The following is a 24839-nucleotide window of genomic DNA, read 5'->3' on the forward strand; positions in this document are numbered from 1 at the left end:
TTAAGAATAAAATTTTTCCTCCAAAATTTCTGTTGTTTTCTATACAAAAATTGCATGTAATTACACACACTAAACCACACCCCTTTTCATTTTTTTTTTTCAAATTTTATTAATTAATAAAACACATATCAAAAAATTTGCGACTGGACCCAGCACCCACCCGGTACTGCCCAGGGAAGGTTGATTGTGGGGTAGGTATGAAACTCGGGCCATGTTGCAACTCGGACCCTGAAAAAAAAATTTTTTTTTATAACAGTTGACAGGAACAACGCATTAAAACAGTTGGGAAGAACACATGAACATAAAAAAAAAAGTGATCCAGTGACAGCTGTCTGTACGTCCATGGGTTCACTGCAGACAGGAGATGATCGCAGCTAATTCTGCATACTTAGAATAAAAATATGTGAATAAATGTATATGCTGTGATTACTGCAGGTATGGGTGGGTGGGCCAGGTATTGTTAAACTAGCCCACCTCCTCTAAAAAAGATCCAGTCCAAATGGAGCTGAAGTCGGGTTTAGACGGGATCTGTCATTTTATTTTTGTACATACATCTGTTTTTATTAAGTCCATAATACTCCCTGCTGTAAAACAGTGAAAATAAAGAATGTGATTCTGCGTGCCTCCTTAAATTTGCCATAAAATCACATTGATTAATTGGACATTGTGTATTTGAGTCTGCAAAAACATCTTATTGTGTGGAGGTGACTTTAGACTAAACAAACATGGCGGATGACAGCGGACCCCCCATTTTTAAACTTTATTCATCATGAATTCATCATGAAAACAACAACGTGTCAGATTGACTATCGATCCGTTCCAAATGACAGCCAATACAGCGCATGCTCGGATTTCCTCGAGTCCCCTCCCACACACACAACAGGATTTCTGACCGTAAATACCCTAATAAACATGTGTAACATTTGTCAGAGCGGCCGGGGAGCGTAAAATAATTCTTAATCCACCTGAAACCACAGGAAACTCCGGCAGGATCACCGTTAGAGCCATCATAGCGCCACATTATTGTTCAAGGATTTTTACTAAAGATATTCGCTTTCAGGGTCAATAAAATGAATTAAACTCATATCCTACCTAACCTTACTGATAGCAATGTAAAGATGAAACACTAGGGGGCGCAAACGAAAAGCAGAGTTTGACTAAGTTGAACAAACACCTGTCAGCGCCGTGACACCAGAGTGTTGTATGGAGCGGGTTGAAGCAACAGAGAGGGAACAGGAATATTTCATCATAAAGATCGTTTCTCAGCAGGTTTTCATTCAAATAAAACATTCTGACCATCACAACTGAATCTGATTTAATCATTCCAACCCTCACATAACTTTTGTTGTGATCTGGCGTTATATAAACTGAGATTGTGGTTAGGGTTAGGGTTAGGGGTGCAGGGGTGCGGGAGACGCTCAAAGAAAAGTTGGCCCATAAACTCATAGCAATCATTTTTAATTGAGAACAGCTGCAGCTTTCTTCTGATTTCTCTGATGATGTCAAGTCAATATTTATTTATACAGCGTCAAATCATAACAGACGTCATGTCGAGGCGCTGTACACACAGAGCAGGTTTACACCGTGCTCTTTATATTATAATATTTATAAGGAGACCCAACAATTCAAACCATGAGCAAGCGTGGTGTGTTCATGAAACGGTCAAAGACTTTAAAGTGGGGATGAAGTCAGTCAGAGTATTACAAGAAACACAGAGCCTTCGGCAGCTCAACACAAACTAAGGTGGAGATCACCTGAAACCCCCCTCTGTTCTCTACTTGACTTGGTACAGTCCAGTCAAACACTTTGTCAGATTTGAGCGACAACCTCCGAGTGTCGTTTGAATCAAGAGAAATACGTGACAAAGTGTTAAATGCAACACAAATATAAAACAAACTGACTGTTCTGCAAACGTCTGTGGATTTATATGTTGTCCGCAGCAGTTCACACAATAAAACATCGATCTTATAGTGATTTATTCACGGGGCATTTTGTTTGGGGGAATCACACACGTGTCAGAAACGGGATTCGATTCCCGTGAGACCTGCACAGAGTGAGGTCCAGCCGCCCCCCTCCTCTCCCCAGTGCACTGCCCCCCTCCCCCCACGCTCTCGTCTATATAAGGCGCGCCGGAAACAGCGACTTCCTCTTTGACACCCGGCGCGCGCAGACGGAGCCAGCGAGAACTGCTGCACGTGGTACAAACATTTGGTAACTCTCGCTTAAATATCCACGCATTTATCACATTTTCTGCGTTTTTGCTGTTGTCGGTGCAGTTATTAATTGGTTATCTTTCAATTTAAGTGTAAACGTGAGTCTTTTGTTGGCTTACTTTGCAGATTTTGACTAATGCTAGAATCCTTGCAGATTTCAACTCCTGCTAGAATCATAGCCTAACCTAACTACATCTGTTTCTTCTCTGTGTTTTCCAGAAACGGGAGGTGAGGAGATACACTCGTGTCTGCGCTGCTGTTTGTTTGGACCTTGTTATTTAACCTTTGTTGCATCCATTCACATGTGTATCTCTGCACCTTTTGTTGCTGCTAGTTCTGCTGTTAATGCTAACGTTAAAGCTAATGCTAATGTTAAAGTTAAAGCTAATGCTAAAGTTAAAGCTAACGTTAATGTTAAAGTTAAAGCTAATGTTAAAGTTAAAGCTAATGCTAATGTTAAAGCTAATGCTAATGTTAATGTTAAAGTTAAAGCTAATGTTAAAGTTAATGTTAAAGTTAATGTTAAAGTTAAAGCTAATGCTAAAGTTAAAGCTAATGCTAAAGTTAAAGCTAAAGCTAATGCTAATGTTAATGTTAAAGTTAAAGCTAATGTTAAAGTTAAAGTTAAAGCTAATGTTAAAGTTAAAGCTAATGCTAAAGTTAATAGTTAACAGTGTAAAACTGCACTAACAACAATAAAAATGCAGAAAATGTGATAAATGTGTGGATATTTTAAGTAAGAGTTACCAAATGTTTGTTCCATGTGCTCCAGTTCTTGCTGGCTAAAAAGTTTCAAAAGCACCTTGTACGCACAAGCATGTTCTATAAAACCAATAAGTCACTCCCTCCCTTCTTCCTGCCCCACCCCCCCTCTGGCTCCTCCTACCTGCCCCTCCCCCTGACTCCTCCTACCTGCCCCACCCCCCTCTAGCTCCTCCTACCTGCCCCTCCCCCTGACTCCTCCTACCTGTCCCACCCCCCTCTAGCTCCTCCTACCTGCCCCTCCCCCTGACTCCTCCTACCTGTCCCACCCCCCTCTAGCTCCTCCTACCTGCCCCTCCCCCTGACTCCTCCTACCTGCCCCACCCCCCCTCTAGCTCCTCCTACCTAGCCTCCCCCCCACCTGATCTAGCCCCTCCCCCCCAGCTACCTCCTCCCCCCGAACTAAATTATCCTCTCCTGCTACCCCCTAACCCAGACGCTGGCAGTGAAGGGGATTCGACCCGGCCTCTCCCAGACCAGTCGACCATCCGGCCGCTGACGAACCCACTGCACCACCGTGCATCTGATATGAACAGAGCTCCGGGCGTATTTGACATCTTCATTTTGGCTGTTGAAAGTGAAAAACACTTTGTCTCAACCAAGACTTGAACCTGCAACCTCTTCGGTCCCAATCACAACCTCTTGCCTGCAGACAAATCCACTGCACCACTGAGGATCTGATGTGACTAATGCTCGTGGCGCATTTGGCTTCTTCATTTTGGCAGTTGAAAGTGAAAAACTCTTTGTCTCAACCAAGAATTGAACTCACCAACTCCTGATTCCCAGTCCATCTCCTTAACCACTGACCTACAGGGTGAGACACCTGAACTTCTTTTTTCAAGCATTTCACTCTGTGATCTGCACACCAGCCTTCAAAAACTCACTGCCTCAACCAAGAATTGAACTCACGACTCTTGAACATGAGTCAGTGTTCTACCAGTCTGCACCATCTTGTCAGACAGTGGAGGACTCTTTCTTTAAGCATTTCAGCCTTTCTTTTGCACACCAGCCTTCAAAAACTCTTTGACGCAAGCAAGAATTGAACTCACCAACTCTTGAGACCCAGTCCATCTCCTTAACCACTGACCTACAGGGTGAGACACCTGAACTCCTTTTTTCAAGCATTTCACTCTGTGATCTGCACACCAGCCTTCAAAAACTCACTGCCTCAACCAAGAATTGAACTCACGACTCTTGAACATGAGTCAGTGTTCTACCAGTCTGTGCCATCTTGTCAGACAGTGGAGGACTCTTTCTTTAAGCATTTCAGCCTTTCTTTTGCACACCAGCCTTCAAAAACTCTTTGACGCAAGCAAGAATTGAACTCACCAACTCTTGAGACCCAGTCCATCTCCTTAACCACTGACCTATGTGGTGAGACACCTGAACTCCTTTTTTCAAGCATTTCACTCTGTGATCTGCACACCAGCCTTCAAAAACTCACTGCCTCAACCAAGAATTGAACTCACGACTCTTGAACACGAGTCAGTGTTCTACCAGTCTGCGCCATGTTGTCAGACAGCTGAGACACATTTCTTTGAGCCTTTCAGTGTTTACTTTGAGTGCTGGGCATCAAAACTCTGCAGCCTCTGACCCAAGACCTCAAAACCAGAGGAACCGATAACTCTGAACTTCAGTGTCGGTGTGAGCTATAAGGCGACGTGTTGATCAGAGGCTTTTGTCAGACTTTGATTCAAAAATCTCTGCTTGTACGACCCACAACTGAGTCAAATCCACATCCTCAGAACCTAAAGGTTCAGCTATCTCATCAGACCCTTCACACTTATTTCCTGGAGCCTTTGGGAGTTTACAGAGGGTCCTGGACTTCATCAAAATCCGCCACAACTCAAACCCAAGAACTTCAGAGGGGTCATTCCATATCAGATCAGAAAAGGTTGCTGCAGCACCATCTCTGATTTTGTTCAGACATTGACATGAACAGGTCCAGAAAACAAGGCCTGTACACGGCCCACGTTTTCATGTTTTCAGCCTTTGATATTATTCTGTTTTTATAACCTGACAAACACCTTATCTGAGAAACCATGTTTGGACATTAAGACCTAGTACTATTATCACTGTCTCAGGGAGAAGAGGGAGAGTCTGAACTCAGCTGAGAGGGTTTCAGAAGGAGCACTGACATACAGGGCCTGTGTCCACCAGAGGGCGCTAATTCTACTCTTCACAACAAGGCTGCACAGTTGCACACAACAAAACCAATTAACAAATGATTCTATTTAAAACAATGAGGAAAACTTAAACTAACAGTGACGTGTAATCAGTAAAATCAGCAGTGTAGCTGAGGCCATGAGGGAAGAAGTGTTTGTGTGGTGTTGTTTGATCCAGAAACACAAAGCAAAGCCAGTGGGTGTGTCTCAGGGAGAAGAGGGAGAGTCTGAACTCAGCTCTGAGAGGGTTTCAGAAGGAGCACTGACATACAGGGTCTGTGTCCACCAGAGGGCGCTGATGAGCTCAGGTGCTCATGACCATGCTCACCTCCAGTACCTGCAAAGAAAGCAGCCACACTGCAAGTGACAGGCACACAGGGCAGAGAGACAACACAGCGATCTTACAAAGTTTGGTGAAGCTAGGAATAAAACTTGTCAGGATGTTAATGCCCAGACATGGCTTCTCAGATAAGGTGACTTTGAGAGGGTAAAAATAAAAAATATCAAGAGCTAAAAACATATCACAGCATTAGATTTGAACTAAAGTTTCACCAAAACTGATAAGATGGAAGACAAACATGTTCTCAACATGACTGAACCATTAAAGGTTTGTACTGCCTGACCATCTCTTTGTACCTGCATGATATCAATCCTTAGTTTTTCCAACTCAATTGCTTGGTGAGGTGGAGGAGGGAGAGGAGGGAGAGGAGGGAGAGGGGACTTGGGTTGTACCAAGTTGGGCAGTGCAGAGTACAGGGGGCGGGGTTTGAAGTCACAAACTCTTCAAGCCACTGAGTCAAGCTACTGCTGAGGGAGAAACACAAACCAAAGCCAGTGGGTGTGTCTCAGGGAGAAGAGGGAGAGTCTGAACTCAGCTCTGAGAGGGTTTCAGAAGGAGCACTGACATACAGGGTCTGTGTCCACCAGAGGGCGCTGATGAGCTCAGGTGCTGATGGCCCTCTGCCATGCTCACCTCCAGTATCTGCAAAGCTTTTAAAAGCCTTATTTCAGGGAATCAAACACCGTATAGACAAAGAACAAACTAAATCTGAGACAGTGCAGCAACCACTCTCTTGGACTGAAACATCTGTGGACGTCAGATGTTTGGATCTGAACCAACAGCCTGTTTAAAGGGCTGCTCCTCATCAAGCCCCTGGGTCACAAAGGTCAAGAGGTTCTCAGTCTGTATTTTGGAGCGTCATTTCTCAGACTCCAGTCTTACTGGTGGGGTTTAGGCTTCAAGCCAGATTCATGTACTGTATTTTGGTTCAAATCAGCAATGAAATTCTGTTTTATAAATCTGGACTAGTTGCCTCAACAAAAGAATTAGATCCACAGCCACTCTTTAATTACCAGCAGCTGATATTCAGTCATTTTGCAGATATAATAACCATTAAAGGTTTGTACTGCCTGACCATCTCTTTGTACCTGCACAATATCAATCCTTAGTTTTTCCAACTGGATTGCTGGATGAGGTAGGGGAGGGAGAGGAGGGAGAGGAGGGAGAGGAGACTTGGGTTGTACCAAGTTGGGCAGTGCAGAGTTCAGGGGGCGGGGTTTGAAATCACAGAAACTCTTCAAGCCACTGAGTCAAGCTACTGCTGAGGGAGAAACACAAACCAAAGCCAGTGGGTGTGTCTCAGGGAGAAGAGGGAGAGTCTGAACTCAGCTCTGAGAGGGTTTCAGAAGGAGCACTGACATACAGGGTCTGTGTCCACCAGAGGGTGCTGATGAGCTCAGGTGCTCATGACCATGCTCACCTCCAGTACCTGCAAAGAAAGCAGCCACACTGCAAGTGACAGGCACACAGGGCAGAGAGACAACACAGCAATCTTACAAAGTTGGTGAAGCTAGGAATAAAACTTGTCAGGATGTTAATGCCCAGACATGGCTTCTCAGATAAGGTGACTTTGAGAGGGTAAAAATAAAAAATATCAAGAGCTAAAAACATATCACAGCATTAGATTTGAACTAAAGTTTCACCAAAACTGATAAGATGGAAGACAAACATGTTCTCAACATGACTGAACCATTAAAGGTTTGTACTGCCTGACCATCTCTTTGTACCTGCATGATATCAATCCTTAGTTTTTCCAACTCAATTGCTTGGTGAGGTGGAGAAGGGAGAGGAGGGAGAGGAGGGAGAGGGGACTTGGGTTGTACCAAGTTGGGCAGTGCAGAGTACAGGGGGCGGGGTTTGAAGTCACACAAACTCTTCAAGCCACTGAGTCAAGCTACTGCTGAGGGAGAAACACAAAGCAAAGCCAGTGGGTGTGTCTCAGGGAGAAGAGGGAGAGTCTGAACTCAGCTCTGAGAGGGTTTCAGAAGGAGCACTGACATACAGGGTCTGTGTCCACCAGAGGGTGCTGATGAGCTCAGGTGCTGATGGCCCTCTGCCATGCTCACCTCCAGTATCTGCAAAGCTTTTAAAAGCCTTATTTCAGGGAATCAAACACCGTATAGACAAAGAACAAACTAAATCTGAGACAGTGCAGCAACCACTCTCTTGGACTGAAACATCTGTGGACGTTAGATGTTTGGATCTGAACCAACAGCCTGTTTAAAGGGCTGCTCCTCATCAAGCCCCTGGGTCACAGAGGTCAAGAGGTTCTCAGTCTGTATTTTGGAGCATCATTTCTCAGACTCCAGTCTTACTGGTGGGGTTTAGGCTTCAAGCCAGATTCATGTACTGTATTTTGGTTCAAATCAGCAATGAAATTCTGTTTTTAAAATCTGGACTAGTTGTCTCAACAAAAGAATTAGATCCACAGCCATTCTTTAATTACCAGCAGCTGATATTCAGTCATTTTGCAGATATAATAACCGTTAAAGGTTTGTACTGCCTGACCATCTCTTTGTACCTGCACAATATCAATCCTTAGTTTTTCCAACTCAATTGCTTGGTGAGGTGGAGGAGGGAGAGGAGGGAGAGGAGGGAGAGGGGACTTGGGTTGTACCAAGTTGGGCAGTGCAGAGTTCAGGGGGCGGGGTTTGAAATCACAGAAACTCTTCAAGCCACTGAGTCAAGCTACTGCTGAGGGAGAAACACAAAGCAAAGCCAGTGGGTGTGTCTCAGGGAGAAGAGGGAGAGTCTGAACTCAGCTCTGAGAGGGTTTCAGAAGGAGCACTGACATACAGGGTCTGTGTCCACCAGAGGGCGCTGATGAGCTCAGGTTCTCATGACCATGCTCACCTCCAGTACCTGCAAAGAAAGCAGCCACACTGCAAGTGACAGGCACACAGGGCAGAGAGACAACACAGCAATCTTACAAAGTTTGGTGAAGCTGGGAATAAAACTTGTCAGGATGTTAATGCCCAGACATGGCTTCTCAGATAAGGTGACTTTGAGAGGGTAAAAATAAGAACAATTTAACAAATTGTACTTAAGAACAATTTTGAGGTACCTACCTGAGTATTTCCATTGAAACTTTTGATGCTTATAGTAAATTATGCAGAGAATGCTTTCATTGAAGTAGGTGTATTTTTATTTTACTGTATTGCTATTTTGACTTCTTCCATCACTGGCTGAGAAAAAAGAAAAATACTAGTCTCCTTCACAGAACGTCAGCTTATTTTGTATTAATGTTACATATGCTGTATATAGTATATGTTAGGTACTTTACCTGCTTGTGGACTTTTGTGAGCTGCTCCAAGTTATTCTCCAGGAATGAGATCTTCTGTTTCTGGGCGATGTTGCCAAGCCCTTCCTCACAGTCCATCTCTGCACTCTAACAACAGAGCACAGGTTCAGTGTTAAACTGGCATTTTCAGAGAGATGATGCTTAACAGAACCAAGCAAGCAGAGGAAGGTGATGTACCTTCTTAACCTGTGTGGTGAGGTCCAGAACGAAGAGTTTGCGGAGGTTGTGAAGAGTCTGCAGCTCTTTGGCCTGAAAGAACAAGAAGAAAGTGATAATGATGGTTAGTAAGTGTGGAAGACAGGCTGAGGATTGAAGGATTAAACGACACCTCCTCTCCATCTGGAACAACGGGTGAGTGCCACTCTGGTTCTCCTGCAGCAGACACAGTGGTGAGTGTGAGATTTGACCATAAACCTCTGCCCTGTGTCGCAGCTCCATCATGGGCTTCATCAGTAGGAGAGGAGAGGGAGAAGGCTGTGCTTCCTGCTCAGGTTCAGTGAGAGCAGCAGAGAGGGAGCCATCACCTTCACCTGGATCCAACACTGCTGCTTTAAACTCTGCACGGCTCGCTGACAGAACCATCCACAGTTTTCACACTCGGATTTCTCCCAAATCCTCCATTTGTTGGGTCATTGTAAATCTTCTGAGACTGAGCTGTGTTTATGGGAAGCTGTTTCTCACTCGTGCCGGCAAAATTCAATTAACGGGCAGCCGTCCCTTTACTTTGAGCACGATATCTCAGTAAGGCCTCGAGGGAATTTTAATACAAATTTAATACAAATATTCAGTTGGACTCAAAGATGAACTGATTACATGCAGGTGGTCAAAAGGCCAAAGGTCACCGTGACAGCACCAAACACATTTACGGCCACAATTCAAGAATTCACAGTCTTATTAACTGCAGCAGGACTGGTCGGTGGAGGCGTATCGATACTACTTTTCTGTTACTTGGTGGTTGTTAACAGAACCGCTCATGTTTTCATTATTTAACTTTCAGTGAGCAACGTCTTGAGGAACGCACAGAAAACTGGAAACCGCATCCTCTCTGCCTCTTCATACTCAAACTGTAGAGTTGACTGTGTTCAGAGTTCCTGAAGCAGCAGTCATTTGTTTTTCCTGCTCAGTCTGATCTCTGTCTTCTCAGCTGTAAATCTCGCCGTCTGTCTTTTGTTTTGTTTTTTTGTATTTCTCTTCCTGCTCGGCCTCCAGACCAGCAATCTGATTGGATTTGGAGAGTTTGACGTTCAGGTAGACGCCGCTTCAATCTGTTCCCCTGCTAAACTGCTGCAGTTTAACTCAACTATACTTTACTACACTAACAGCTGTGGCTCTCCCTCCTCCAACACAAGTGTTTGTTTTATTTTTGACACTTATTAAAGCTTGAAATACAAACAGCAGTAGAGAAAATATTTTTACATGCATGCAGAATGAATTTAGGACAAATCTAAAGCGCCTCGGTCATGTATTGTATTTCTTTACGTGTCTGTTGCATGAAATTCACTTGTTAACATAAAATTCATGCAGAAAGATCCCCTTCATTCTTAGAACAATACTCTGGATTTACATTAGAGCTGGAGTCACTTTACTTTGTGTCTTTGTACCTAACAACCTGTCCTTTTCTCTTCTTCTCAGATGAGCGCAGACTTTCCTGACCAGAACTAAAGATGAGCTCCTCATCCTCTTGTTACCAGTGTACTCTTCATGTCTTTGTTTAATGCAGAGACTAAAGCCCCATTTGGACGGGATTAACTGTACGGGAGGAGGTGGGGACTTAAATCTTCACTGTGGTCTTCTGTAATGTAACCTCCATAACTCTGCTAAGAAGTCAGAAAAAAGACACTTGTGTTTGTGCAGAACTTGCTTTTGGAACTTGTTTTTAACTTTTCTTCAGTATCACAGTGATCCAGTGACAGCTGTCTGTACGCCCATGGGTTCACTGCAGACAGGAGATGATCGCAGCTGATTCTGCATACTTAGAATAAAAATATGTGAATGAATGTATATGCTGTGATTACTGCAGGTATGGGTGGGTGGGCCAGGTATTGTTAAACTAGCCGACCTCCTCTAAAAAAGATCCAGTCCAAATGGAGCTGAAGTCGGGTTTAGACGGGATCTGTCATTTTATTTTTGTACATACATCTGTTTTTATTAAGTCCATAATACTCCCTGCTGTAAAACAGTGAAAATAAAGAATGTGATTCTGCGTGCCTCCTTAAATTTGCCATAAAATCACATTGATTAATTGGACATTGTGTATTTGAGTCTGCAAAAACATCTTATTGTGTGGAGGTGACTTTAGACTAAACAAACATGGCGGATGACAGCGGACCCCCCATTTTTAACCTTTATTCATCATGAATTCATCATGAAAACAACAACTGTCAGATTGACTATCGATCCGTTCCAAATGACAGCCAATACAGCGCATGCTCGGATTTCCTCGAGTCCCCTCCCACACACACAACAGGATTTCTGACCGTAAATACCCTAATAAACACGTGTAACATTTGTCAGAGCGGCCGGGGAGCGTAAAATCATTCTTAATCCACCTGAAACCACAGGAAACTCCGGCAGGATCACCGTTAGAGCCATGATAGCGCCACATTATTGTTCAAGGATTTTTACTAAAGATATTCGCTTTCAGGGTCAATAAAATGAATTAAACCCATATCCTACCTAACCTTACTGATAGCAATGTAAAGATGAAACACTAGGGGGCGCAAACGAAAAGCAGAGTTTGACTAAGTTGAACAAACACCTGTCAGCGCCGTGACACCAGAGTGTTGTATGGAGCGGGTTGAAGCAACAGAGAGGGAACAGGAATATTTCATCATAAAGATCGTTTCTCAGCACGTTTTCATTCAAATAAAACATTCTGACCATCACAACTGAATCTGATTTAATCATTCCAACCCTCACATAACTTTTGTTGTGATCTGGCGTTATATAAACTGAGATTGTGGTTAGGGTTAGGGTTAGGGGTGCGGGGGTGCGGGGTGGGGGTTGCACGGGAGGGGGAAGAGGGAAGAGGGGTGGGGGTTTCTTTTATTTTATTTTTAACTTTCAGGCTGTGGAGCAGGAGACGCTCAAAGAAAAGTTGGCCCATAAACTCATAGCAATCATTTTTAATTGAAAACAGCTGCAGCTTTCTTCTGATTTCTCTGATGATGTCAAGTCAATATTTATTTATACAGCGTCAAATCATAACAGACGTCATCTCGAGGCGCTGTACACACAGAGCAGGTTTACACCGTGCTCTTTATATTATAATATTTATAAGGAGACCCAACAATTCAAACCATGAGCAAGCGTGGTGTGTTCATGAAACGGTCAAAGACTTTAAAGTGGGGATGAAGTCAGTCAGAGTATTACAAGAAACACAGAGCCTTCGGCAGCTCAACACAAACTAAGGTGGAGATCACCTGAAACCCCCCTCTGTTCTCTACTTGACTTGGTACAGTCCAGTCAGACACTTTGTCAGATTTGAGCGACAACCTCCGAGTGTCGTTTGAATCAAGAGAAATACGTGACAAAGTGTTAAATGCAACACAAATATAAAACAAACTGACTGTTCTGCAAACGTCTGTGGATTTATATGTTGTCCGCAGCAGTTCACACAATAAAACATCGATCTTATAGTGATTTATTCACGGGACATTTTGTTTGGGGGAATCACACACGTGTCAGAAACGGGATTCGATTCCCATGAGACCTGCACAGAGTGAGGTCCAGCCGCCCCCCTCCTCTCCCCAGTGCACTGCCCCCCTCCCCCCACGCTCTCGTCTATATAAGGCGCGCCGGAAACAGCGACTTCCTCTTTGACACCCGGCGCGCGCAGACGGAGCCAGCGAGAACTGCTGCACGTGGTACAAACATTTGGTAACTCTCGCTTAAAATATCCACGCATTTATCACATTTTCTGCGTTTTTACTGTTGTCGGTGCAGTTATTAATTGGTTATCTTTCAATTTAAGTGTAAACGTGAGTCTTTTGTTGGCTTACTTTGCAGATTTTGACTAATGCTAGAATCCTTGCAGATTTCAACTCCTGCTAGAATCATAGCCTAACCTAACTACATCTGTTTCTTCTCTGTGTTTTCCAGAAACGGGAGGTGAGGAGATACACTCGTGTCTGCGCTGCTGTTTGTTTGGACCTTGTTATTTAACCTTTGTTGCATCCATTCACAAGTGTATCTCTGCACCTTTTGTTGCTGCTAGTTCTGCTGTAGCATTGTAATGCTAATGTTAATGCTAACGTTAAAGCTAATGCTAATGTTAAAGTTAAAGCTAATGCTAAAGTTAAAGCTAACGCTAAAGTTAAAGCTAACGTTAATGTTAAAGTTAAAGCTAATGCTAAAGCTAAAGTTAAAGCTAATGCTAATGTTAATGTTAATGTTAATGTTAAAGCTAATGTTAAAGTTAAAGTTAATGTTAAAGTTAAAGCTATGCTAAAGTTAATAGTTAACAGTGGTAAAACTGCACTAACAACAATAAAAATGCAGAAAATGTGATAAATGTGTGGATATTTTAAGTAAGAGTTACCAAATGTTTGTTCCATGTGCTCCAGTTCTTGCTGGCTAAAAAGTTTCAAAAGCACCTTGTACGCACAAGCATGTTCTATAAAACCAATAAGTCACTCCCTCCCTTCTTCCTGCCCCACCCCCCCCTCTGGCTCCTCCTACCTGCCCTCCCCCTGACTCCTCCTACCTGCCCCTCCCCCTGACTCCTCCTACCTGTCCGCCCCCCTCTAGCTCCTCCTACCTCCCCCTGACTCCTCCTACCTGCCCCACCCCCCTCTAGCTCTCCTACCTGCCCCACCCCTGACTCCTCCTACCTGTCCCGCCCCTCTAGCTCCTCCTACCTGCCCCACCCCTCTGACTCCTCCACCTAGTCCCACCCCCTCTAGCTCCTCCTACCTAGCCCCCTCCCCACCTGATCTAGCCCCTCCCCCCCCAGCTACCTCCCCCCCCGAACTAAATTATCCTCTCCTGCTACCCCCTAACCCAGACGCTGGCAGTGAAGGGGATTCGAACCCGGCCTCTCCCAGACCAGTCGACCATCCGGCCGCTGACGAACCCACTGCACCACCGTGCATCTGATATGAACAGAGCTCCGGGCGTATTTGACATCTTCATTTTGGCTGTTGAAAGTGAAAACTCTTTGTCTCAACCAAGACTTGAACCTGCAACCTCTTGGTTCCCAATCACAACCTCTTGCCTGCAGACAAATCCACTGCACCACTGAGGATCTGATGTGACTAATGCTCGTGGCGCATTTGGCTTCTTCATTTTGGCAGTTGAAAGTGAAAACTCTTTGTCTCAACCAAGAATTGAACTCACCAACTCTTGATTCCCAGTCCATCTCCTTAACCACTGACCTACAGGGTGAGACACCTGAGCTTCTTTTTTCAAGCATTTCACTCTGTGATCTGCACACCAGCCTTCAAAAACTCACTGCCTCAACCAAGAATTGAACTCACGACTCTTGAACATGAGTCAGTGTTCTACCAGTCTGCGCCATCTTGTCAGACAGTGGAGGACTCTTTCTTTAAGCATTTCAGCCTTTCTTTTGCCACCCCAGCCTTCAAAAACTCTTTGACGCAAGCAAGAATTGAACTCATCAACTCTTGAGACCCAGTCCATCTCCTTAACCACTGACCTACAGGGTGAGACACCTGAAACTCCTTTTTTCAAGCATTTCACTCTGTGATCTGCACACCAGCCTTCAAAAACTCACTGCCTCAACCAAGAATTGAACTCACGACTCTTGAACATGAGTCAGTGTTCTACCAGTCTGCGCCATCTTGTCAGACAGCTGAGAACATTTCTTTGAGCCTTTCAGTGTTTACTTTGAGTGCTGGGCATCAAAACTCTGCAGCCTCTGACCCAAGACCTCAAAACCAGAGGAACCGATAACTCTGAACTTCAGTGTCGGTGTGAGCTATAAGGTGACGTGTTGATCAGAGGCTTTTGTCAGACTTTGATTCAAAAATCTCTGCTTGTACGACCCACAACTGAGTCAAATCAACATCCTCAGAACCTAAAGGTTCAGCTATCTCATCAGACCCTTCACACTTATTTCCTCGAGCCTTTGGGAGTTTACAGAGGGTCCTGGACTTCATCAAAATCCGCCACAACTCAAACCCAAGAACTTCAGAGGGGTCATTCCATATCAGATCAGAAAAGGTTGCTGCAGCACCATCTCTGATTTTGTTCAGACATTGACATGAACAGGTCCAGAAAACAAGGCCTGTACACGGCCCACGTTTTCATGTTTTCAGCCTTTGATATTATTCTGTTTTTATAACCTGACAAACACCTTATCTGAGAAACCATGTTTGGACATTAAGACCTAGTACTATTATCACTGTCTCAGGGAGAAGAGGGAGAGTCTGAACTCAGCTCTGAGAGGGTTTCAGAAGGAGCACTGACATACAGGGCCTGTGTCCACCAGAGGGCGCTAATTCTACTCTTCACACAAGGCTGCACAGTTGCACACACAAAACCAATTAACAAATGATTCTATTTAAACAATGAGGAAAACTTAAACTAACAGTGACGTGTAATCAGTAAAATCAGCAGTGTAGCTGAGGCCATGAGGGAAGAAGTGTTTGTGTGGTGTTGTTTGATCCAGAAACACAAAACAAAGCCAGTGGGTGTGTCTCAGGGAGAAGAGGGAGAGTCTGAACTCAGCTCTGAGAGGGTTTCAGAAGGAGCACTGACATACAGGGTCTGTGTCCACCAGAGGGCGCTGATGAGCTCAGGTGCTGATGGCCTCTGCCATGCTCACCTCCAGTACCTGCAAAGCTTTTAAAAGCCTTATTTCAGGGAATCAAACACCGTATAGACAAAGAACAAACTAAATCTGAGACAGTGCAGCAACCACTCTCTTGGATTGAAACATCTGTGGACGTCAGATGTTTGGATCTGAACAACAGCCTGTTTAAAGGGCTGCTCCTCATCAAGCCCCTGGGTCACAAAGGTCAAGAGGTTCTCAGTCTGTATTTTGGAGCGCCATTTCTCAGACTCCAGTCTTACTGGTGGGGTTTAGGCTTCAAGCCAGATTCATGTACTGTATTTTGGTTCAAATCAGCAATGAAATTCTGTTTTATAAATCTGGACTAGTTGCCTCAACAAAAGAATTAGATCCACAGCCACTCTTTAATTACCAGCAGCTGATATTCAGTCATTTTGCAGATATAATAACCGTTAAAGGTTTGTACTGCCTGACCATCTCTTTGTACCTGCACAATATCAATCCTTAGTTTTTTCCAACTGGATTGCTGGATGAGGTGGAGGAGGGAGAGGAGGGAGAGGAGACTTGGGTTGTACCAAGTTGGGCAGTGCAGAGTTCAGGGGGCGGGGTTTGAAGTCACAGAAACTCTTCAAGCCACTGAGTCAAGCTACTGCTGAGGGAGAAACACAAAGCAAAGCCAGTGGGTGTGTCTCAGGGAGAAGAGGGAGAGTCTGAACTCAGCTCTGAGAGGGTTTCAGAAGGAGCACTGACATACAGGGTCTGTGTCCACCAGAGGGCGCTGATGAGCTCAGGTGCTGATGGCCCTCTGCCATGCTCACCTCCAGTACCTGCAAAGCTTTTAAAAGCCTTATTTCAGGGAAATCAAACACCGTATAGACAAGAACAAACTAAATCTGAGACAGTGCAGCAACCACTCTCTTGGACTGAAACATCTGTGGACGTCAGATGTTTGGATCTGAACCAACAGCCTGTTTAAAGGGCTGCTCCTCATCAAGCCCCTGGGTCACAAAGGTCAAGAGGTTCTCAGTCTGTATTTTGAGCGTCATTTCTCAGACTCCAGTCTTACTGGTGGGGTTTAGGCTTCAAGCCAGATTCATGTACTGTATTTTGGTTCAAATCAGCATGAAATTTCTGTTTTATAAATCTGGACTAGTTGCCTCAACAAAAGAATTAGATCCACAGCCATTCTTTAATTACCAGCAGCTGATATTCAGTCATTTTGCAGATATAATAACCGTTAAAGGTTTGTACTGCCTGACCATCTCTTTGTACCTGCACAATATCAATCCTTAGTTTTTCCAACTGGATTGCTGGATGAGGTGGAGAAGGGAGAGGAGGGAGAGGAGGGAGAGGGGACTTGGGTTGTACCAAGTTGGGCAGTGCAGAGTTCAGGGGGCGGGGTTTGAAATCACAGAAACTCTTCAAGCCACTGAGTCAAGCTACTGCTGAGGGAGAAACACAAAGCAAAGCCAGTGGGTGTGTCTCAGGGAGAAGAGGGAGAGTCTGAACTTCAGCTCTGAGAGGGTTTCAGAAGGAGCACTGACATTACAGGGTCTGTGTCCACCAGAGGCGCTGATGAGCTCAGGTGCTCATGACCATGCTCACCTCCGTACCTGCAAAGAAAGCAGCCACACTGCAAGTGACAGGCACACAGGGCAGAGAGACAACACAGCGATCTTACAAAGTTGGTGAAGCTAGGAATAAAACTTGTCAGGATGTTAATGCCCAGACATGGCTTCTCAGATAAGGTGACTTTGAGAGGGTAAAAATAAAAATATCAAGAGCTAACATATCACAGCATTAGATTTGAACTAAAGTTTCACCAAACTGATAAGATGGAAGACAAACATGTTCTCAACATGACTGAACATTAAAGGTTTGTACTGCCTGACCATCTCTTTGTACCTGCACAATATCAATCCTTAGTTTTTCCAACTCAATTGCTGGTGAGGGTGGAGAGAGGGAGAGGAGGGAGAGGGGACTTGGGTTGTACCAAGTTGGGCAGTGCAGAGTTCAGGGGGCGGGGTTTGAAGTCACAGAAACTCTTCAAGCCACTGAGTCAAGCTACTGCTGAGGGAGAAACACAAACCAAAGCCAGTGGGTGTGTCTCAGGGAGAAGAGGGAGAGTCTGAACTCAGCTCTGAGAGGGTTTCAGAAAGGAGCACTGACATACAGGGTCTGTGTCCACCAGAGGGCGCTGATGAGCTCAGGTGCTCATGACCATGCTCACCTCCAGTACCTGCAAAGAAAGCAGCCACACTGCAAGTGACAGGCACACAGGGCAGAGAGACAACACAGATCTTACAAAGTTTGGTGAAGCTAGGAATAAAACTGTCAGGATGTTAATGCCCAGACATGGCTTCTCAGATAAGGTGACTTTGAGAGGGTAAAAATAAGAACAATTTAACAAATTGTACTTAAGAACAATTTTGAGGTACCTACCTGTTTCCATTGAAACTTTTGATGCTTATAGTAAATTATGCAGAGAATGCTTTCATTGAAGTAGGTGTATTTTATTTTACTGTATTGCTATTTTGACTTCTTCCATCACTGGCTGAGAAAAAGAAAAATACTAGTCTCCTTCACAGAACGTCAGCTTATTTTGTATTAATGTTACATATGCTGTATATAGTATATGTTAGGTACTTTACCTGCTTTGTGGACTTTTGTGAGCTGCCAAGTTATTCTCCAGGAATGAGATCTTCTGTTTCTGGGCGATGTTGCCAAGCCCTTCCTCACAGTCCATCTCTGCACTCTAACAACAATAGTCAGAGCACAGTTCAGTGTTAAACTGGCATTTTCAGAGAGATGATGCTTAACAGAACCAAGCAAGCAGAGGAAGGTGATGTACCTTCTTAACCCGTGTGGTGAGGTCCAGAACGAAGAGTTTGCGGAGGTTGTGAAGAGTCTGCAGCTCTTTGGCCTGAAAGAACAAGAAGAAAGTGATAATGATGGTTAGTAAGTGTGGAAGACAGGCTGAGGATTGAAGGATTAAACGACACCTCCTCTCCATCTGGAACAACGGTGAGTGCCACTCTGGTTCTCCTGCAGCAGACACAGTGGTGAGTGTGAGATTTGACCATAAACCTCTGCCCTGTGTCGCAGCTCCATCATGGGCTTCATCAGTAGGAGAGGAGAGGGATGAAGGCTGTGCTTCCTGCTCCAGGTTCAGTGAGAGCAGCAGAGAGGGAGCCATCACCTTCACCTGGATCCAACACTGCTGCTTTAAACTCTGCACGGCTCGCTGACAGAACCATCCACCAGTTTTCACCACTCGGATTTCTCCCAAATCCTCCATTTGTTGGGTCATTGTAAATCTTCTGAGACTGAGCTGTGTTTATGGGGAAGCTGTTTCTCACTCGTGCCGGCAAAATTCAATTAAATGGGCAGCCGTCCCTTTTACTTTGAGCACGATATCTCAGTAAGGCCTCGAGGGAATTTTAATACAAATTTAATACAAATATTCAGTTGGACTCAAAGATGAACTGATTACATGCAGGTGGTCAAAAGGCCAAAGGTCACCGTGACAGCACCAAACACATTTACGGCCACCAATTTCAAGAATTCACAGTCTTATTAACTGCAGCAGGACTGGTCGGTGAGGCGTATCGATACTACGATTGATACTTTTCTGTTACTTGGTGGTTGTTAACAGAACCGCTCATGTTTTCATTATTTAACTTTGAGTGAGCAACGTCTTGAGGAACGCACAGAAAACTGGAAACCGCATCCTCTCTGCCTCTTCATACTCAAACTGTAGAGTTGACTGTGTTCAGAGTTCCTGAAGCAGCAGTCATTTGTTTTTCCTGCTCAGTCTGATCTCTGTCTTCTCAGCTGTAAATGTCGCCGTCTGTCTTTTGTTTTGTTTTTTTGTATTTCTCTTCCTGCTCGGCCTCCAGACCAGCCAATCTGATTGGATTTGGAGAGTTTGACGTTCAGGTAGACGCCGCTTCAATCTGTTCCCCTGCTAAACCGCTGCAGTTTAACTCAACTATACTTTACTACACTAACAGCTGTGGCTCTCCCTCCTCCAACACAAGTGTTTGTTTTATTTTTGACACTTATTAAAGCTTGAAATACAAACAGCAGTAGAGAAAATATTTGACATGCATGCAGAATGAATTTAGGACAAATCTAAAGCGCCTCGGTCATGTATTGTATTTCTTTACGTGTCTGTTGCATGAAATTCACTTGTTAACATAAAATTCATGCAGAAAGATCCCCTTCATTCTTAGAAACAATACTCTGGATTTACATTAGAGCTGGAGTCACTTTACTTTGTGTCTTTGTACCTAACAACCTGTCTTTTCTCTTCTTCTCAGATGAGCGCAGACTTTCCTGACCAGAACTAAAGATGAGCTCCCTCATCCTCTTGTTACCAGTGTACTCTTCATGTCTTTGTTAATGCAGAGACTAAAGCCCCATTTGGACGGGATTAACTGTACGGGAGGAGGTGGAGAATTAAATCTTCACTGTGGTCTTCTGTAATGTAACCTCCATAACTCTGCTAAGAAGTCAGAAAAAAGACACTTGTGTTTGTGCAGAACTTGCTTTTGGAACTTGTTTTTAACTTTTCTTCAGTATCACAGTGATCCAGTGACAGCTGTCTGTACGCCCATGGGTTCACTGCAGACAGGAGATGATCGCAGCTAATTCTGCATACTTAGAATAAAAATATGTGAATAAATGTATATGCTGTGATTACTGCAGGTATGGGTGGGTGGGCCAGGTATTGTTAAACTAGCCCACCTCCTCTAAAAAAGATCCAGTCCACATGGAGCTGAAGTCGGGTTTAGACGGGATCTGTCACTTTATTTTTGTACATACATCTGTTTTTATTAAGTCCATAATACTCCCTGCTGTAAAACAGTGAAAATAAAGAATATGATTCTGCGTGCCTCCTTAAATTTGCCATAAAATCACATTGATTAATTGGACATTGTGTATTTGAGTCTGCAAAAACATCTTATTGTGTGGAGGTGACTTTAGACTAAACAAACATGGCGGATGACAGCGGACCCCCCCATTTTTAAACTTTATTCATCATGAATTCATCATGAAAACAACAACGTGTCAGATTGACTATCGATCCGTTCCAAATGACAGCCAATACAGCGCATGCTCGGATTTCCTCGAGTCTCCTCCCACACACACAACAGGATTTCTGACCGTAAATACCCTAATAAACACGTGTAACATTTGTCAGAGCGGCCGGGGAGCGTAAAATCATTCTTAATCCACCTGAAACCACAGGAAACTCCGGCAGGATCACCGTTAGAGCCATCATAGCGCCACATTATTGTTCAAGGATTTTTACTAAAGATATTCGCTTTCAGGGTCAATAAAATGAATTAAACCCATATCCTACCTAACCTTACTGATAGCAATGTAAAGATGAAACACTAGGGGGCGCAAACGAAAAGCAGAGTTTGACTAAGTTGAACAAACACCTGTCAGCGCCGTGACACCAGAGTGTTGTATGGAGCGGGTTGAAGCAACAGAGAGGGAACAGGAATATTTCATCATAAAGATCGTTTCTCAGCACGTTTTCATTCAAATAAAACATTCTGACCATCACAACTGAATCTGATTTAATCATTCCAACCCTCACATAACTTTTGTTGTGATCTGGCGTTATATAAACTGAGATTGTGGTTAGGGTTAGGGTTAGGGGTGCGGGGGTGCGGGGTGGGGGTTGCACGGGAGGGGGAAGAGGGAAGAGGGGTGGGGGTTCTTTTATTTTATTTTTTAACTTTCAGGCTGTGGAGACGCTCAAAGAAAAGTTGGCCCATAAACTCATAGCAATCATTTTTAATTGAAAACAGCTGCAGCTTTCTTCTGATTTCTCTGATGATGTCAAGTCAATATTTATTTATACAGCGTCAAATCATAACAGACGTCATGTCGAGGCGCTGTACACACAGAGCAGGTTTACACCGTGCTCTTTATATTATAATATTTATAAGGAGACCCAACAATTCAAACCATGAGCAAGCGTGGTGTGTTCATGAAACGGTCAAAGACTTTAAAGTGGGGATGAAGTCAGTCAGAGTATTACAAGAAACACAGAGCCTTCGGCAGCTCAACACAAACTAAGGTGGAGATCACCTGAAACCCCCCCTCTGTTCTCTACTTGACTTGGTACAGTCCAGTCAGACACTTTGTCAGATTTGAGCGACAACCTCCGAGTGTCGTTTGAATCAAGAGAAATACGTGACAAAGTGTTAAATGCAACACAAATATAAAACAAACTGACTGTTCTGCAAACGTCTGTGGATTTATATGTTGTCCGCAGCAGTTCACACAATAAAACATCGATCTTATAGTGATTTATTCACGGGACATTTTGTTTGGGGGAATCACACACGTGTCAGAAACGGGATTCGATTCCCGTGAGACCTGCACAGAGTGAGGTCCAGCCGCCCCCCTCCTCTCCCCAGTGCACTGCCCCCCTCCCCCCACGCTCTCGTCTATATAAGGCGCGCCGGAAACAGCGACTTCCTCTTTGACACCCGGCGCGCGCAGACGGAGCCACCGAGAACTGCTGCACGTGGTACAAACATTTGGTAACTCTCGCTTAAAATATCCACGCATTTATCACATTTTCTGCGTTTTTACTGTTGTCGGTGCAGTTATTAAATGGTTATCTTTCAATTTAAGTGTAAACGTGAGTCTTTTGTTGGCTTACTTTGCAGATTTTGACTAATGCTAGAATCCTTGCAGATTTCAACTCCTGCTAGAATCATAGCCTAACCTAACTACATCTGTTTCTTCTCTGTGTTTTCCAGAAACGGGAGGTGAGGAGATACACTCGTGTCTGCGCTGCTGTTTGTTTGGACCTTGTTATTTAACCTTTGTTGCATCCATTCACAAGTGTATCTCTGCACCTTTTGTTGCTGCTAGTTCTGCTGTAGCATTGTAATGCTAATGTTAATGCTAACGTTAAAGCTAATGCTAATGTTAAAGTTAAAGCTAATGTTAAAGCTAATGCTAAAGTTAAAGCTAATGTTAATGTTAAAGTTAAAGCTAATGTTAAAGCTAATGCTAATGTTAATGTTAAAGTTAAAGCTAATGCTAAAGTTAAAGTTAAAGCTAATGTTAAAGTTAAAGCTAATGTTAAAGTTAAAGCTAATGCTAAAGTTAAAGCTAATGCTAAAGTTAATAGTTAACAGTGTAAAACTGCACTAACAACAATAAAAATGCAGAAAATGTGATAAATGTGTGGATATTTTAAGTAAGAGTTACCAAATGTTTGTTCCATGTGCTCCAGTTCTTGCTGGCTAAAAAGTTTCAAAAGCACCTCGTATGCACAAGCATGTCCTATAAAACCAATAAGTCACTCCCTCCCTTCCTCCTGCCCCACCCCCCTCTGGCTCCTCCTACCTGCCCCTCCCCCTGACTCCTCCTACCTCCTCTGGCTCCTCCTACCTGCCCTCCCCCTGACTCTCCTACCTACTCTGGCTCCTCCTACCTGCCCCTCCCCTGACTCCTCCTACCTACTCTGGCTCCTCCTACCTGCCCTCCCCCTGACTCCTCCTACCTACTCTAGCTCCTCCTACCTGCCCCTCCCCCTGACTCCTCCTACCTACTCTAGCTCCTCCTACCTGCCCCTCCCCCTGACTCCTCCTACCTACTCTAGCTCCTCCTACCTGCCCCACCCCTCTGACTCCTCCTACCTAGCCCCACCCCCCTCTAGCTCCTCCTACCTAGCCCCACCCCCCTCTAGCTCCTCCTACCTAGCCCCCCCCACCTGATCTAGCCCCTCCCCCCCAGCTACCTCCCCCCCCCGAACTAAATTATCCTCTCCTGCTACCCCCTAACCCAGACGCTGGCAGTGAAGGGGATTCGAACCGGCCTCTCCCAGACCAGTCGACCATCCGGCCGCTGACGAACCCACTGCACCACCGTGCATCTGATATGAACAGAGCTCCGGGCGTATTTGACATCTTCATTTTGGCTGTTGAAAGTGAAAAACTCTTTGTCTCAACCAAGACTTGAACCTGCAACCTCTTGGTTCTCAATCACAACCTCTTGCCTGCAGACAAATCCACTGCACCACTGAGGATCTGATGTGACTAATGCTCGTGGCGCATTTGGCTTCTTCATTTTGGCAGTTGAAAGTGAAAAACTCTTTGTCTCAATCAAGAATTGAACTCACCAACTCTTGATTCCCAGTCCATCTCCTTAACCACTGACCTACAGGGTGAGACACCTGAGCTTCTTTTTTCAAGCATTTCACTCTGTGATCTGCACACCAGCCTTCAAAAACTCACTGCCTCAACCAAGAATTGAACTCATGACTCTTGAGACCCAGTCCATCTCCTTAACCACTGACCTATGTGGTGAGACACCTGAACTCCTTTTTTCAAGCATTTCACTCTGTGATCTGCACACCAGCCTTCAAAAACTCACTGCCTCAACCAAGAATTGAACTCACGACTCTTGAACATGAGTCAGTGTTCTACCAGTTTGCGCCATCTTGTCAGACAGTGGAGGACTCTTTCTTTAAGCATTTCAGCCTTTCTTTTGCACACCAGTCTTCAAAAAACTCTTTGACGCAAGCAAGAATTGAACTCACCAACTCTTGAGAACCAGTCCATCTCCTTAACCACTGACCTATGTGGTGAGACACCTGAGCTTCTTTTTTCAAGCATTTCACTCTGTGATCTGCACACCAGCCTTCAAAAACTCACTGCCTCAAGCAAGAATTGAACTCACGACTCTTGAACACGAGTCCAGTGTTCTACCAGTCTGCGCCATCTTGTCAGACAGCTGAGACACATTTCTTTGAGCCTTTCAGTGTTTACTTTGAGTGCTGGGCATCAAAACTCTGCAGCCTCTGACCCAAGACCTCAAAACCAGAGGAACCGATAACTCTGAACTTCAGTGTCGGTGTGAGCTATAAGGCGACGTGTTGATCAGAGGCTTTTGTCAGACTTTGATTCAAAAAATCTCTGCTTGTACGACCCACAACTGAGTCAAATCCACATCCTCAGAACCTAAAAGGTTCAGCTATCTCATCAGACCCTTCACACTTATTTCCTGGAGCCTTTGGGAGTTTACAGAGGGTCCTGGACTTCATCAAAATCCGCCACAACTCAAACCCAAGAACTTCAGAGGGGTCATTCCATATCAGATCAGAAAAGGTTGCTGCAGCACCATCTCTGATTTTGTTCAGACATTGACATGAACAGGTCCAGAAAACAAGGCCTGTACACAGCCCACGTTTTCATGTTTTCAGCCTTTGATATTATTCTGTTTTTATAACCTGACAAACACCTTATCTGAGAAGTCATGTTTGGAC

General features: G+C 44.4%; 1 protein-coding gene across 1 annotated transcript in view; it reads right to left on the minus strand.

Moving 5' to 3' along the window:
• Positions 1–24839, minus strand: part of LOC108872950 (kinesin heavy chain-like) — a 46566-nt gene continuing 21727 nt past the window's right edge. The window contains exons 4-7 of the mRNA XM_051066121.1: positions 18387–18458; positions 8764–8868; positions 145–228; positions 1–39 (exon numbers count right to left, since the gene is read on the minus strand). Coding sequence (XP_050922078.1) covers positions 1–39; positions 145–228; positions 8764–8868; positions 18387–18458 — 300 coding nt within the window. The remainder of the gene's footprint in view (positions 40–144; positions 229–8763; positions 8869–18386; positions 18459–24839) is intronic.

This window comes from Lates calcarifer, linkage group LG7_2, assembly GCF_001640805.2.
Source record: "Lates calcarifer isolate ASB-BC8 linkage group LG7_2, TLL_Latcal_v3, whole genome shotgun sequence".
Lineage (NCBI taxonomy): Eukaryota > Metazoa > Chordata > Actinopteri > Centropomidae > Lates > Lates calcarifer.